The sequence below is a fragment of the Chenopodium album genome, chromosome 1 (genome assembly GCF_948465745.1).
Source record: "Chenopodium album chromosome 1, dcCheAlbu1.1, whole genome shotgun sequence".
In the NCBI taxonomy this organism is placed as follows: Eukaryota; Viridiplantae; Streptophyta; class Magnoliopsida; order Caryophyllales; family Amaranthaceae; genus Chenopodium; species Chenopodium album.
Window position 1 is genome coordinate 59,295,143 of NC_137834.1, and position 15,521 is coordinate 59,310,663.

At 34.6% G+C, this 15,521-nt stretch overlaps 1 protein-coding gene across 1 annotated transcript; it reads left to right on the forward strand.

Moving 5' to 3' along the window:
• The first annotated feature begins 16 nt into the window (after window positions 1-16).
• On the forward strand, window positions 17-14,334 carry LOC145556636 (protein ESMERALDA 1-like). The gene is made up of 10 exons (XM_081618291.1): window positions 17-675; window positions 3,855-3,927; window positions 5,262-5,329; window positions 5,442-5,530; window positions 6,277-6,474; window positions 8,837-9,041; window positions 9,173-9,340; window positions 11,295-11,462; window positions 11,562-11,752; window positions 13,516-14,334. Exons 1-10 carry the CDS (start codon window positions 295-297, stop codon window positions 13,676-13,678), a joined length of 1,704 nt encoding a protein of 567 aa, XP_081474417.1. The 5' UTR covers window positions 17-294; the 3' UTR covers window positions 13,679-14,334.
• The last annotated feature ends 1,187 nt before the right edge of the window (window positions 14,335-15,521 follow it).

Below are 15,521 nucleotides of genomic sequence, written 5' to 3' on the forward strand. Positions count from 1 at the left end.
CTAAAAAAATCAAAATTAAAGACAAAAAAAAAAAAAAAAAAACACAAAACAAAAAAAACACAATTCATTTCTTCCTTCTCCCTCTTCCTCCTCTTAGCGTGCGCATCACATCAAATCACCAAAATTCATTCAAACCCCAACTCAAATTCCCCCCATCACATCACCATTATGTAGCTCAAGCTCAGCTAAGTTCAACTACACTCACTTTCACACAACTCCATTGAAGAACAATCTCCCATTTTAGAGAGAGAAAATTCAATTTCTAGAGAGAGAAACTGTGTTGTTTCTGTGAAGATGCAGATACAGATGCAAGCATACAACAGACTACCAAGCAGCGGTCATACGACGCCATCTCCGCCGCAATCGCCGTCAGTAAGGTCGCCGAGGTACCGCCATGGAAGGTCTAAGCAAGGTCGACCTGGACCTCCACCTCCAAGAACAATGGCGCATCGTTTGGCTTACTTGGTTTTATCAGTTTTGTTGAGGAGACAAGGGATTTTTCTTTTTGCGCCGTTAATTTATATTTCTGGGATGTTGTTTTATATGGGTACTGTTTCGTTTGATGTGGGTCCTGTCATTTCGCATCATCCTGCTCCTGGGTCTGTGTATCGGAGTCCGCAGTTGTATTCCAAGCTTCGGCCGGAGATGGATGCTGATAATTCTACTGCTGATGCGGTTAGTTTGTTGTTGTTATGAGATTTTGATTGGTTTTCTTGGTTTTGTTTGATGGGAATTTTGTTTGGGATTGATTTCTTTGTGGAATTTTGATGTGGGGTTGACTTGTTTTTCGATTTGGGTTTTCGGGTTTGGATTGGGATTTTTGTGGGGTTGGAGAGGGATTTTTGGGGTGGGTTTTGTAATGTGGGTTGTTATTTTGATGATTTGAGCTCTAATTTGTGATTACTTAGGGAAAAAGAGAATGAGGGGGAGATTTGGTCCCATTTTTTTTGCTTCTTATGGTGAGATAGATGTGATTTTAGGATGTATTAGTTTTGCCGGTATTTGGAAATTAGTTGAAGGTATTTAGGACCATTACTCTTAATTTAGTGAGACACATTACCCTAATGGTTTCTGTTGAGAATTGCATTGCCATTTACTCTGAATCGATGTTGAGTTTCCACTCGAGATGGTACAGTTTTCAGTGGAGTTGAGACCCTGTTGGTTGTGCATATATAGCAATAGCAGTGTGGTGTTACTGTGGCTGCCTGTTTGGTGCAGAATTTATTCGTCTTTGTAAGCTCTAGCTGCATTATTTTTATTTCGTCTCAAGTCATAAAAAACCTAGGTTTACTGTTGCTGGTGAAAGCTTGTAGCAATATAAACATACTGGCAAAATAGCATAATAAGCGCCTATTCCAAGTGATTTTATACCAGATCTATGTGGTGCACTCTTGTCTATCCAGCAAGAAGGACGCAACCCGGGATTATAAAGGGCTTGTGAGTTATGATAACGAAGTAACACAAGTGTGTCAAGTCTAATAGATGCTCTAGCCTGTTGGCAACATTAGTGGGGCTTGATGGGCAATCAAGTTGAGGTGGGCCCAAGTGGGTCCAATGATGAACTTTATCTTTCTAAGGTTATGTTGAGAATTTATCTGTTTTGGGAGATTTAAAACATGTGGTAACACAATATATAGAGAGACCTACGACAACACACACAAGAGGTAACAATGGGTTGGGGGCTTGGATTTCATTATTCAATTGCCTCCTAAGAGCTTCTTTTTGGATTTACAATATTCTCCTACTGAACACTGGATTGATGGTAAAATAACAATGTCATCTAAATCCTTGCGTACTTAAAGAAAAGTCCTAGAATGCATCAAAGACATTGATAGGAGATTTGATTCTAACGATAAGCATAGAAACAAGTAAGATATCTTCACTTTTGTAAGAACCATTGCAAGCTTGTGATTTCTTTCCCTTTCTAAAAAGCCTAGGAAATTTTGTGCTATGGAATCAATAACAATACAAACTATTATCCTCCTTGCCTTTCTTCCTGGTTAGACTTTTCATAATTTTGCCTGACCTAGGATGGAAATAACCTGAAACAGTTTCAATAATGTTGGGTTTTGAACATTATTTGCAAACTAGAACTTGCTGGAATTCAAAGCTATCTGCTAGAAAGTGTGTCAAATCAGCCTCCTTGAGGTCAACCCATTGGGTTGAAGCATACATAATTAATGCATATTCAATTCTTTTAGCCTCTTTTTATTCCCTCCTTTTAGGATTTTTTACTTTATAGAATTTATCTTCACTTTCCTTTTGGTTTAGTTTAGTGACTTATTTTTTTGAAAGGCACACTATCCAAACCTGTGATGAAAATGAATTAAAACTAATCTGTATCAGCTTGATAAATCAATAATATTTTATAGTTATTACCATTATAATATTTGATATTGAAAGGTTAAATAGGTTATAAATATCTCTAACTAAAGAAAAAAGACACTTTCAACAAGTTGGGTCAACCCGAAACTTAATAGTTTGGATGCTAATCAACCATTTCTTGACCTAAAATAAAACAATTCATCCTATATATCATTGAACCTTATATACCTGTTAGGGTGGCAATAAAAAGAAGAAAACGGTTGGAATATTTTGTTGGACTTCTATAAACTTAAGGTGATTGCAATTTTATCGAATGCTCTTCCTCCGAGGTTGAGGCCAATCTTACTAGAGCTCTAGGACACATGATGAATTAATTCTCTGATGGTGCCACTAACAGAATTGTGGAAAAATAGATCAATAATCATGACCCTCTTTTCTACATCGTGGCTCGTACATGTTGCTTTACAGTTTATGCCTTCACTACCTATTTTGCATAGAACCTTTAGAATAGATGTTTTCCCCGTGTTAAGTTGTAATCTCAACCGAGCATGTACGGAGGTTGTTGATTCTCAAAAGAAGGAATAAATAGCATATAGAATTATAAAAAAGGAGGCAGACTTTTGACCTTTGACTACTTCTGTTAATGATATTTGAGTGAAAAGGTCTTTTGATTTTTTGAGAATCGTCCAAATAGTCATCTAGTGGTTTTTTTGTTATCACTATTACTATTTAAAAAAGATTAGCGGTCAATTTCATAGGCCTTTTGTATCTCTATATGTTTGCAAAATTCTATTTCACGGTATACCCCATTGACTTGAAGAAAGTTTAATAGCTATCCTATTGGGAAAGTAGAGGAGAACCTTATTTGATTCAGGAATCAAACTTTGGTATATAAGGTTATAAGGGTTAGCTAACAAGATAATGTGTAAGACCTTCCGTTGGTGTTCAAATCTTTTAATGAATTTAATGCTCTTCAAATTGTGACCTAAATGGTATTTGCAAAGGGGGTAGAAGGCTAGTAAGGGCTGTAAAAGGGCAACACGACCTATATAAATCATGTCATGCAATCTGTGATACTTCACACAACACTGCTAAAAATACGCTATTAGTTCATGTCCGTCACTAGGTCCTCTCTTGCGGTTATTCTATGGTTTTTTTTAATAAAAAGGAACGTCAGCACTTTAAGCATAGATGTACATGTTGAGTGCTTGTGGGGTTGAATATTCCGTCTATTATTACTATACACCAATGCTTTGGTATTTTGTTGGGTTTGTCTTTCATGCTATCAAGCCTGGTTTTCATGCTCACTAAACACTTTGATTTAGATGACACATTTCTCTGTGGTTGAACTTTATTAATTACATTTTTATTTTTTTTGTAAAATTCTTTTCTAAAATGCTTGCAAACATCTTGGCCTTTGGAGGTGGTTTAATTTGCACTTGTAATTATATGTCTGTATTTGTTGCTAATAGGTCAATAGAATTAGATGTGGGTTTCAGTGTTGACTTTAGATATTTGTTTTCTTGTAGATATCAACTATTTGGAAAAATTCTTACAAGGGTGGTGAGTGGAGACCATGTGTAAACAAGTCTACTCCAGGAGGTATGAGTTTACTTGTTGGCTGTCGTTGAACTTAAATTTTGTTTGTTATAATAAGTTGTGCTTGACGTATGTGTACTTGTGCTCTTGAAGACTTCATAGTAATGAGAAAGGCATTGACTGTATAAAATTATTAGCATATTGGCATGTATTGTGATCTGAGATTATCTTGCTTGCTCAGTTTATGAGTTATTTTCAGCTGTTGCTGTTCCCTAGAAATTGCTTTGTCTTTTGATTTACATGGCATGGAAATTAAATTACTGGGATTTATAAGAAATTATTGACAAATAATATGCATGCCTTGGATGTTTTTGCTGGAAGAGACTACTTGGAAAACTGTGTACTTCATTAAGTATTAGCAGACAACGATCTAAGCTTCTGGCATATGAGGTGCTGTGAACTTTAGAGTGATTAGCAATTCACTGCTCTAAAGGGGTAGTCATTGGTGCTGCGAATAATTGGTTAGGGAAAAAAAATTTCCTTAGAAATACAACATGACATTGATATTTATAGAGGAATGGTAAATTATAATTAGGCAATGAGATCAGAAACTGAGCATGGCTACAAAACTCCAATTTTTTAGGTTGACAAAAATGAGGAGATTCCTTTTGGCATGAGTTAGTGGTACTTTGAAATTTAAATGCTTTGTGATTCATGAAGGAAGGAGGCTTTCTCTACCATACACATGAAAGCTTACTGAGACCAATGCCCTTTGTGGCTTTACTTCAGCAATTGGCCCAATTTTTTGAAGTTTTCTTTAGTCAATCACTATCAGGATTTTCTTATGAGAGGTCTGTTACTTTGCATACTGTTATGTTTGTACAGTGACTGTGAGAGTCAATTTAATGTCCTTTTTCCTACAGTTGCAAATAGGTTTTTTTTTTTTTTTTTTTTTTTTTTTTTTAAATTTTTTCTTGAACCCTTCAATGGTAAAACTTATAAGTCAATATTTTCAAGTGTCTGGTTGAGATAGTCCAACAGGGCTCACATTAAAACTAGAGTGGGTAGATTAAGATCAAATTAATTATGACGCAAGCTGATACATAAGAAGCTGCCGATGACACAAAACTAGCCAAGTAGCCAGAATAGAAAAAAATTAAGACAATAATACTTGATTTACTTTTATTCTTTCTTTTTTTTTTTCCCCTCTGTAGGTTTCTTAACCTTATGCTCCTGTTATGATATTTGCCAATCAATTGTATTCCTCTGTGTTTATAATATTGTCCTATCTTGGCTGATGCAGTTTCATAGGATGCATCTGTTCTTGTAAATGATTTGTTACATAATTTTGTTCATTTCTGAAAATATCTAATCTGAAGCACGTGTATTCATAATAGGCTTGCCTGATTCAAATGGTTACATTTATGTTGAGGCAAATGGTGGCTTGAATCAGCAGAGAGCATCGGTCTGTTCATTGCATCGATAGTTCATTATCCACTTTCTACTGTCAATCTCATTTTTAGGATTGTTTTCTGAGTTTGATCTGTGTTTTGTTCTTTGGTTGTCATGATTGCCAGATATGCAATGCAGTTGCTGTGGCAGGCTATCTCAACGCCACGCTTGTTATTCCAAATTTTCATTATCATAGCATCTGGAGGGATCCTAGGTTTGTTGTGAATTAATTACTGTTGTGATTCAATGTAATTTATGTTTTAGTGTACTATTTGTTAGAGTTCAGTAACATAAAATGAATTTCTGTAAAATGTAAAAGATCTCATAAGTTCTAATTCCAGTGAATAAACTTAAGTGGTCTTTTAGTTAAATGGTTTTTTTTTTTCCCCCTAATACTTTGTAGGTACTAAAATTCTTTTTTTGATACTTCCATTCATTTATTACTGCAACCTTTTCTTTTCATGATCTACAGTGCAAACCTTCCACCATTAATATCTTAATTACATGTCACTACCTTTGTTGATGTGGTGAGTGGACGTAAGAAATATGCAAGTATGTAGAAAGGTGGGTAGGTGTAAGAAACAATAATTGGATTAAGTAAGAGAGAGTGAGTAGAAAAGTGTAAATTTTGTGGGGTAAGAGGGGTAAACTAGTAACAGGACTTTGCTAAAAAAGGAATAAAGTGAAACTGTTTATACTTTTTAGAAACGAAAGAACTTCTAGAATATTATGTAAATTTGATGTTTACAAGATGCACCTTAAAACGTATCTAACAAGATCACACATGTTAAGCTATTTTTCATTGCCTGAAAAAAAAAATGGTAAAAGTTTGTGGAGTTTGACCACCATTTATGTGCTGATAATAAATTAGAATGGGTGAAGGATTTGATCATTTGGAATCTTGTGAATTGACTTGGAGCTTTGGTTTTTTTGTTACTAATTTTACTTCATGCTCTGCAGTAAGTTCAATGACATATACGATGAAGAGTATTTCATGAGTATGTTGCAAAATCACGTACGTGTGATCAATATGATTCCTGATTACCTGATGGCTCGTTATGATCACAACATGAGCAATGTTTACAATTTCAGAATAAAAGCATGGTCTACTATTCAATACTACAAGGACAATGTCCACCCAAAATTGCTTGAAGAGAAGTGAGTGAAAAACCCTTTCCCTCTTTCATTCCATATAAGTTATGCCTACTATGTTGAAATTTGAATAAAAGCTCGAGGGAACTCTGTCATATAAAATATGTACTGCTATTGTTTCCTTGATATCTGGATATTTTGAATCATCTAAGTGGTTATGTACTACTCATGTTTTTATTTAACTGATTGAGGAAGTATAAAATCTACTCAACCTTCTGCATTGTAATCCCCCCCCCCCCCCCCCCCCCCCCCGGCATCTTTTATAACAACGTGAGAATTTCATTTATGAAGGACTGTGTTGGCTCGGGCTGTGCTGCTGATCTCATAGCTCTAGACTATGGTCTTGGGTACATATGTTTCCTTTTCGTTGCTCTTCCATTGCTCTAGAAGGGAGGGATGAGAGGAGGAGGACGTGAAAAGATCTAGAACTCTAGAAGTGTTTATTTTTATTTAAAAGTAGAGATATGTAGATGTGTAGCTTGGTTTCTTAGCTACAATGTCTCATAGAAGCTTCAGGACATGTATCTTTTGTTTAATATCTCTTATGGTGCCTTTCTAGTATATTTTAAAATAAACAAAAACCTGATCAGAAAAGTCCCTAACTATTGCCAGTCTTCTCTTAATAGTTCTAATCTTGTGTTACCTAAAAAATCCTATGTTTTGTGTCTTCCCTAAATAATCCAATTGAATATATTGACTTATACAGGTCAAGTTGTGATTGGCTATTGTCATTACACCAAGATGCTTCTTTTTTTAAACTGCCTTGTAAGGTTCTTTAGGTGGGCTTGAATTCATTGGTATTATGCTGCATTGTAATATACTAACTACTATGTTGGGAACTACAATACTAATGGAACGCCATGGAAGTATTTAACGGATGAACTCTTCTTTGATGCCTATTAGTAATTTCCTTGCTTTGCTGATGGGCTATTTGATGTGGTCGAGGATAAAGTGGGATTAGATGCATTGATGGAGCTTTAATTTGATCCAAATGACTTTGATATATCAATATTATCAGAGGTGTTCCTGTTTATCTGATTAAATTTGTACTTATGTGATGACGCCGGGGTGGATGCAATTGTAGGTCTTGGTGGAAGTGATGTAACGGGAGAAAATAAGAATCTGGAGATTCTAGGGTTGCTGGACTGGGTGTGAGACTGGGTGTGAAGGATTGCTAAGGGAGAAAGAGGAGAGACAAGGGAGGAAAAAAATTAAAAATCAAATTAAAGTTTTCATGCGTTTTTGAGTTTTTGATTTTGAATTATTTGGTATTATTTGGGGATGACACTGTACACAGTTGGGGTTATGGTGAGATTACCCATAGTTTGGGGTTATTACAAGCAGATAAAAAATGTTCGGGCCTACTCTTAACAATTTAAGTTGACATGCAATATGAAAATACAAAAAAAATAAAATAAAAAAACAATTTAAGTTGACAAGATTACCAGCAATCCTCCTAATAAGATCTGAAAAATGATTCCGAATTTGTGTATCTGATATGGACCTTCCAAGAATAGTCCCTGTAGCTACTATTTTCCTAATTTTTTCCATATGATATTCAATGAGGGAGATGTGGTGTTTTCCAGGAAAAAATTAATAATAATACAAAGTTCACAGCTCATATGGAAAGAGCCATTTTATAGCAGTTGATATCTTGTTCTAGCTCACAGTTCTATTTCATTATTTTTCTGCAGTAAGTTTGTGAAACATCAAACAAGCTGTACATTTGCACCGTATTTGATATCTTGACCATTCATTACCAATCAGCTTTCTGTATCCATTTGCTTAAAAGGTTGTGACATTTTCTAAATCCACTACAGGATGCTTTTTATTTATTTTTTTTTTTTTAAAAACTAATCATCTCACCCATAGCCTGAGTGGTGATACTATTGACTTTAAGTGATTCTAGTATCTTAATTATCAGACTTCTGTAGACGTCTTGCCAGTAATTTTACTTGGATAAAGTTTTTGGAAGGACTTGATTTATGTACTACTGGTCCAATGTAGAAATTGTTGACTTTTATATCTGTTTGTCGTGTTTTTTCTTGTATTGTATTGCTTAATTATTTTTTTTACCATCCAATTTCCTCTAATTTTTTTCATGGAGGGAAGTCTTCTTCTTCTCATTTTTTTTCCGTTCCCTTTTCAAAAGTTTTTATCAGGCCAGAGGTGAAACTGGATGAAAGTTGTAACTATCAATTATTTTATTTCCCAAGTCCTTGCCTAAAATATTCTGGTCTGAGTTATATAAAGTAATTATCTTTCCCCCTGAAAGGACTTTACTGTGCTGATCCTTTTGGTGGAGAACCAGTTGGCTTCACTTTGTTGTTTTCCTTTGTTTATTAATGCTGCGTCATGTACAACTTAGGGTTATAAGGATCTCTCCATTTGCAAATCGATTGTCATTTGACGCTCCTCCAGCTGTTCAACGGCTTAGGTGCTTAGCAAATTATGAAGCTTTGAGGTTCTCAAGCCCAATCTTAACCTTGGGGGAAACACTGGTTGCAAGAATGAAAGAGCGTAGTGCAAGTAGTGGTGGCAAATATGTATCCGTGCATCTTCGATTTGAAGAGGTTAGATTACATTATCTTGCTGTCTTTTTTTTTTTGAGAGTTCAGATTTTGCTACTTTTGGGTGCTAGAGGGGACATACTTTATGATATTCATTGAAGTTGATTTCTTTTCTTTTTCTGGTTTTATTACAGGATATGGTTGCGTTTTCTTGTTGTATATTTGATGGTGGTCGGCAAGAAAGATTTGATATGGAGGCAGCAAGAGAAAGAGGTTGGAGAGGCAAATTTACTAAGCCTGGTAGGATCATTCGTCCTGGTGCCATCAGAATTAATGGAAAGTGTCCACTTACACCATTGGAGGTAAGAACTTGTCGTTTTGAGGCTTCTAGGTGGTTTAGCTGGGTTATTATGTGGTTTATAAATTCCCTCCACCTCCATTTTCTTTTTCCTATTGCAACTCATTTTAGGACTTGTATGAAGCTATAAAACCATTTCAGAATTAGACGAAAATGTTTGGTGAATACCTTGTTCTGTTTTGTTGTTCTCTATAGCAATCTAGTTTCAGAGCTATGTAGGGTTTTGTTTGTTTCTTTGGATGTTTGTTTGTTTGTGTGTGTGTTATGGATTCCCATTCTGAATTTCAAGAGCAGCATGATGATCTATGTTGCAGAAACTGGCAATTATAGATGTATGGTAAGATTTGCAAGAGTTTTGTTATTACTTCATAATTTTTTTAGGGTGCTGTATACCCTGTACTATGCACTTCTTACCATAACACATCCATGTGCACATAATGCTCTTGCATGTGAAAGGAGGCTGATATTCAAAATTTCAAATGTATGTAGACCTTGCCCTTGCTATCACTGAGAGACTGTTTCTGGTAGACCCTTACTCTAAACATTAACCTACTGTAGTCTGAAGCTCTGATCTGATGCCCTGTCTGCTATGATCACTGACAAATAGCATCTAAGGTGGAAATAATATGTAGAAAACAATCATGCATTTGAAAAAGGCAATAGGAATATTAACTGGACTGTTCATTTATTTTTGGGGAATTTCCATTGGTGGCCCTAGGTTTTTGCAGTTTACGTTTGGTTTCCATTTATTTAGGAAATCTAACAAATTCTCGTATTCTTAATTATTTTATGAAGTAACTGTGCTATTTGGAGTCGATTCATTTATAGTATTCCAAGTCTAAAATAATTAGTCACAATCCACAACACTTTCACAATCTGTATATATTTTTTTTTCCAGGGGAGTAAGGTTTACAAATTACAAGGATACTTGGTTAGTTACATTAAAAACTTAAGGGTATTCAGCTTTTGTTGCTAAGCCGCTAAGGGCTAACCTAACCTCATTTAGTATGTAAATCCTTTTGGGGGTACCATGTGAAAATATTTAAATATGAATTGTTTGGGGTTTTGAATGAATCACCTCAAAGTACAGAAGTGCTGGGTAAAAGATACCAAGCTATTGACTATTTGACTAGGCATGCACTAGTAAAAGAATTTCAGGAACCAGGATAAGCAAAACTGATGCCTAGAAGGCTTATGCTTATCCTAGATATTTTCAGCTGTTTGTATTTCTGCAACTGGATAAATGCAAACATATTATATAACCTATGAGTTTTATTATTTTTTTTATGCACTAACAGCTATATTGAAGGCAAATTGGATTTTCAATGAACTTAAGATCTCAAAGAGCCTGTGAAAAGCGTTCAATGGAAGGGGCATTGAAGAATAGCAATCTTACTGTATTTGTTCCTTGTTGAGACCTAAACTGGTAATCTTGGGAGGTTAAACTATTGTAAGGGTCCTTTGGCTGTGAGTAACTGAGTATTGGTTGGAATTCTATTACAATAAAAGTCTAAGCCAAAATCTTCATCATATTCATATGGGGGACTTCTACCTTAGTTTCTCCTATACTAACTTGGAAGGAGTATTAGAATTGGATAAATTTCAAGAATTAGTACAAGTATAAACAACTCAACTAAGAATTTGGATGCGGGCTTTATTCATGTATTGCTTTAATCCTTGAAAAAGACACGAGTATTAGTATATTTATCATCTGCTCAGTCATGATCGTCATAGGACTTTTGAACAGCTCACCCATTCTTATGTAACTCTTGGTCATGTATACATGAACATCTTGTCTTTAGAGCTCCAAGAAATTTGCTCTTGAAATGTTACATACTTACGTAGGACTTTTGTTGTCCTTAACTTTTCCCGTGACTTGCATTTCAAGACATATATTACTCTGTATATATTTAAGTCTATCTGAAGATACATTGCAATATGTTTGCCTTTTGAATCAGGTTGGTTTGATGCTTCGTGGTATGGGCTTTGATAGAAATACATCTATATATTTGGCTTCAGGAAAGATATATGACGCTGAAAGAAATATGGCCCCATTATTTGAAATGTTTCCTCTTTTGCAAACTAAAGAGATGCTTGCATCTCCAGAGGAGTTGGCACCATATCAGGTTTGTATATTTGCATCCTTTACATTATATGCTTTTTGTCTGGTAAACTTTCTTACTCCTAGTCCTCCCCTTTTCTCTCCTTTATTACTCTTCCCCCAGAATTATTCTTCCAGGATGGCTGGTATAGACTATACAGTTTGCCTTCATAGTGAAGTTTTTGTTACCACTCAAGGAGGTAATTTCCCTCATTTTTTAATGGGGCATCGGAGATACTTGTACGGTGGGCATTCAAAGACAATTCGTCCGGATAAGCGAAAGTTGGCACAAATTTTTGATAATCCTAGTATTGGGTATGCATCAGTCTCTTAATTATGGTGTCTTTATGTTCTATTACTTGGTTTATGTCTTATGAGTGGATTGGTGTGTTTTCCTATTTGAAGATTTTAAGGATTTTGGTCCAATTGAGATGCTTTTGGATCTGCATTGAATGTTCTTTGATTATCTTAACTAATTAGTACTAACACAGATCAGAAATCATGCGTGTAAAATACTTGACTTTTTTTTTTACTTTACTCACTCAAAGGGAAAGTGGGACTGTTTCCCCCTTTTTACTCTAGTCCTTTTACATTCCAATTTTGTGATTCAGTTGAGGTAGAAGATGGAGGAAATTAGATGCTCAAGGAGGTGGAGGTTAGGACTTAGGAGTTAGAGCGGATATTTGCTCTTTTTGTTCTACTTATAAGGGTTGTAGTTCGTAGAAACCTTAAAAAATAAAAGCATTTTTAGTTAAGTCTTTCAAAGATCTTAATATATTTTTCTCCCTGTAATCCTTGGCTATTAGATTTGTTGTTGATTGTCTAGTTTTAGGAAAAAGGTTAAAAGAAATTGTTTTCATCTAAAGAAAAATTCTTTAAAAATCCAAATAGTTTGGATTCGATTGGTTTCATCAGGTTTATAAACATTAGGTGATTTATCCATGGTAACCTCGAGGCTTTATAGACTTAGAGTAACATTCAAATTGACCCTATGATTTTGCAAATACTTGAAGTAACCTTGGATTATTGGAAAATCTTATCCAATAAACTCACTGCTAAAAGGAAGCTAAAGTTGTTAAAAATAAAAATGGTTTCTCTTCCCCTTAAATCCTTCCTCTTTTCTGTCAATTGTGTATTTTCATACCTCCGGAACAGGATGAGATAAGGAGAACAAATATCGAGAGAGAAAGATATACATATATATATAAAATATATATATATAAGTTGATAAAGAGTATTTAAATAGTCTAGTCATGATAAAGAGAAAGGAGGAGAAAGAATGGAAGTGTAAGTATTATGTATACCGAGAGAGAGAGATGTGAAGAGGAAATTGAAATAAAACTTTTAAAAAGTACAAAATGATAAAGAGAGTTAAAATAGTTTTATTGATGATAAAGAGAAAGGAGGAGAAAGAATAGGAAGAATATATAATGAGAGAGAAAAAAAATGTAAAGAGAAGGAAATATAAATAGAACTTTTAGAAATCACAAGTTGAAAGAGAGTTTAAATAGTCTAGTAATGATACGAAGTAGGGAGGAGGAGAAAGAACGAAAAAAGGATAAGGTATGAGTATTTTTGACAATGCTAGATTGCCTTGACCTCATCTTAAAAGCATAGGGTCAATTTGAGTATTTTGCTAATCTCGTGAAAGTGGTATAAAAACAAACTATGAATAATGTTTTCACTTGAACCCCAAAAAAAAAAAAGAATAATGTTTTCACAAGTTTAAACCTGGCATGTTGTTGGAAGAAGTTTGTGAACGGGATTCCCTCTCTCTCTCTCTCTCTCTCTCTGTGTGTGTGTGTGTGTGTGTGTGTGTGTGTAAATGGGGGTTGTGTGAGCTGTATCAGCATGGTGATGATTAGAAGTGTTGGTGAACATGCTTGTAGTCTGTACAACTATTTATATTGGCTCTTTGGGCTTGCTTCTTGTGGATTCTATTGTGACGTTTTACCTCTTTTCTGTTCTTCATTCGTTTTAATAATATTTTTATAGCTTAGTTTTGGAATGAATTGTATTTGCAAAGTTATGATGTTGATATCAGCTAAATGTCATTTTTACTGGGCTGGCATAATCAGATGGAAAACATTCAAGAGGCATATGCTAAACATGCGATCACATAGTGATTCCAAGGGCTTCGAGCTTAAAAGGCCAAATGACTCTATATACAGCTTCCCATGTCCAGACTGTATGTGCCGAATCGGTAAATCAGAAGATTCAAGATCAGCGTCTGCAACGTGATCTCCTGCCATCAAAATCATATGGATAATCTTTCATGTTAATGGTTCTACAGATGTGGCTAACTGCCAAATCTATTTTACATTGATTCTTTCATTCTTTTCCCTTTTCCTTTGTGGAAAAAAAAGGGTAACACAGTTCAGTTTTGGAACTCCAACGATTTGGTTGGACGGTGTGGTCTGATTATTTGACCAGAGCAAGGCATCACATCTTTTTGTACATGATCTGGAAGTAGAAGTGACGCCACAGTATCTTTACATTGAAGGAATTGCTCTGGTATTGACTATACACTCGGTTGCAGCTGCTGTATCTAACAAGCTGCAAAATGACATTGCCATTTGTTTATCCACTAATTTGTCCATTCTTTTCATTTTGGTTTTTTCTTTTATTTAATTTTTTTATTATTGTATATGATACGATTTGGACAATTGTAAAATTGTACAAAGCATGTTGGAGCTCTGTACTAGTTTTTTGTTATCATCTAGAGTAATTCATTCATTTAAAATATTGTTGTACTCTTGTGTGTGTGCATCGCTTTCTGGTGGTTTTTGTTTTGAGGTTAATATAGATAGGTTAGGAATTAGGCTGCGCTCCAGTTTAGATGCAACTCCAGCCTACTGTTGTACTTGTTCATGTGAGTATGATATCAGGAATTTGACTGCAGAAACTCCCTATTTGACAGTAAGATTATAGGATCTATCATTCTATCCCTCTCATTACAAACTAACCCTTGTGCTTCAAAGTGCCTTGTCAAGTTATCAACTTATCATTTTCTTACTTCGTATCCCAGCCACTTGAGATCGAGGACTTTACATTACAAAGGTTCAACTGTTTGCCTTTCTAACTACTGATGGATGTTGGCTAGGCTAAGCCACGTGCCAAGCTCGAATGCTTATCGTCAATGGATCATGTTATCATGTGCTTGTGTGCCTATGTCAAGTGTCACTTATATGCGTTTGTCTTGTTATATATATAACACAAAAATCTGGTGAAGGCAAGGCCCACAATCTATCTTGCAAAAGCATGGCTTCATTCACCTTTTGGATGAGAAAATACAAGTTTATGTCTTCGACGAACAAATTTCGTTTATGGCGAAATAGTAAATAAATCAACTACTTTTTATTAAAATTGGATCAACAACACACACGCACACAAAAAAAAAAAAAGTTATTGATTTATTTACGTTTTTGACATTTTATAAACTAGGACTTCCTCCTTTTGGATTCGTAGAAAAATGCTTCAAAAATGAAAATGCAGTATGTTTATGATTTGGTCACATTTTTTTTTTACAACAATCTTGTAATCTAACTCAAAATTTGGACATCCAATTGAAAACATAATGACAAATTGAGCGATAGTACTCTTTTGAAAAGTGAATACCACAAGCCTTATGATGTGGCATGATTTGATTGGATGTAATTTGTCATGTAATCTTTGACTTTTCAAAGCATATTTTAATTAATTCTTTTTAGTAATTTTTGAAATTCATTTTTTATTTTCAAAAATTTTATTTTACGAAATTCTTTTTTTAAGTTCTTAATTAATTTCAGAAAATTAAAATTAGATTAAAAATCAAAATTAAAAAATTAAAATTAAAAAAATAAAAAATAATTCTTCATTGTTCTCATCCAAAATCAGTACTTTTCGAAAATTTGTCACTTTTATTCAGCAATTCATTTAATGTTTCAAAGCTAGGTTCGATATATTCATGTCGTTCATCAATTCATGTTTCAGCGTTTCGATTTTTTTTAGTTTTTGTATTTAAGGTTTTTGTTCTTAAAAAATCTCAACAGCAATTGCATTTTTAAGTATTTGTTAAGGAAGAATTACCCACACAAGTGTTTAC

Excerpts from the sequence above, each read along its gene's own strand:
- LOC145556636 (XM_081618291.1), top strand. The coding sequence starts at position 295 with ATGCAGATACAGATGCAAGCATACAACAGACTACCAAGCAGCGGTCAT. Across the intron at positions 3,928-5,261 it reads AAACAAGTCTACTCCAGGAG|GCTTGCCTGATTCAAATGGT; the intron begins GTATGAGTTTAC and ends TATTCATAATAG. Across the intron at positions 5,531-6,276 it reads AGCATCTGGAGGGATCCTAG|TAAGTTCAATGACATATACG; the intron begins GTTTGTTGTGAA and ends CATGCTCTGCAG.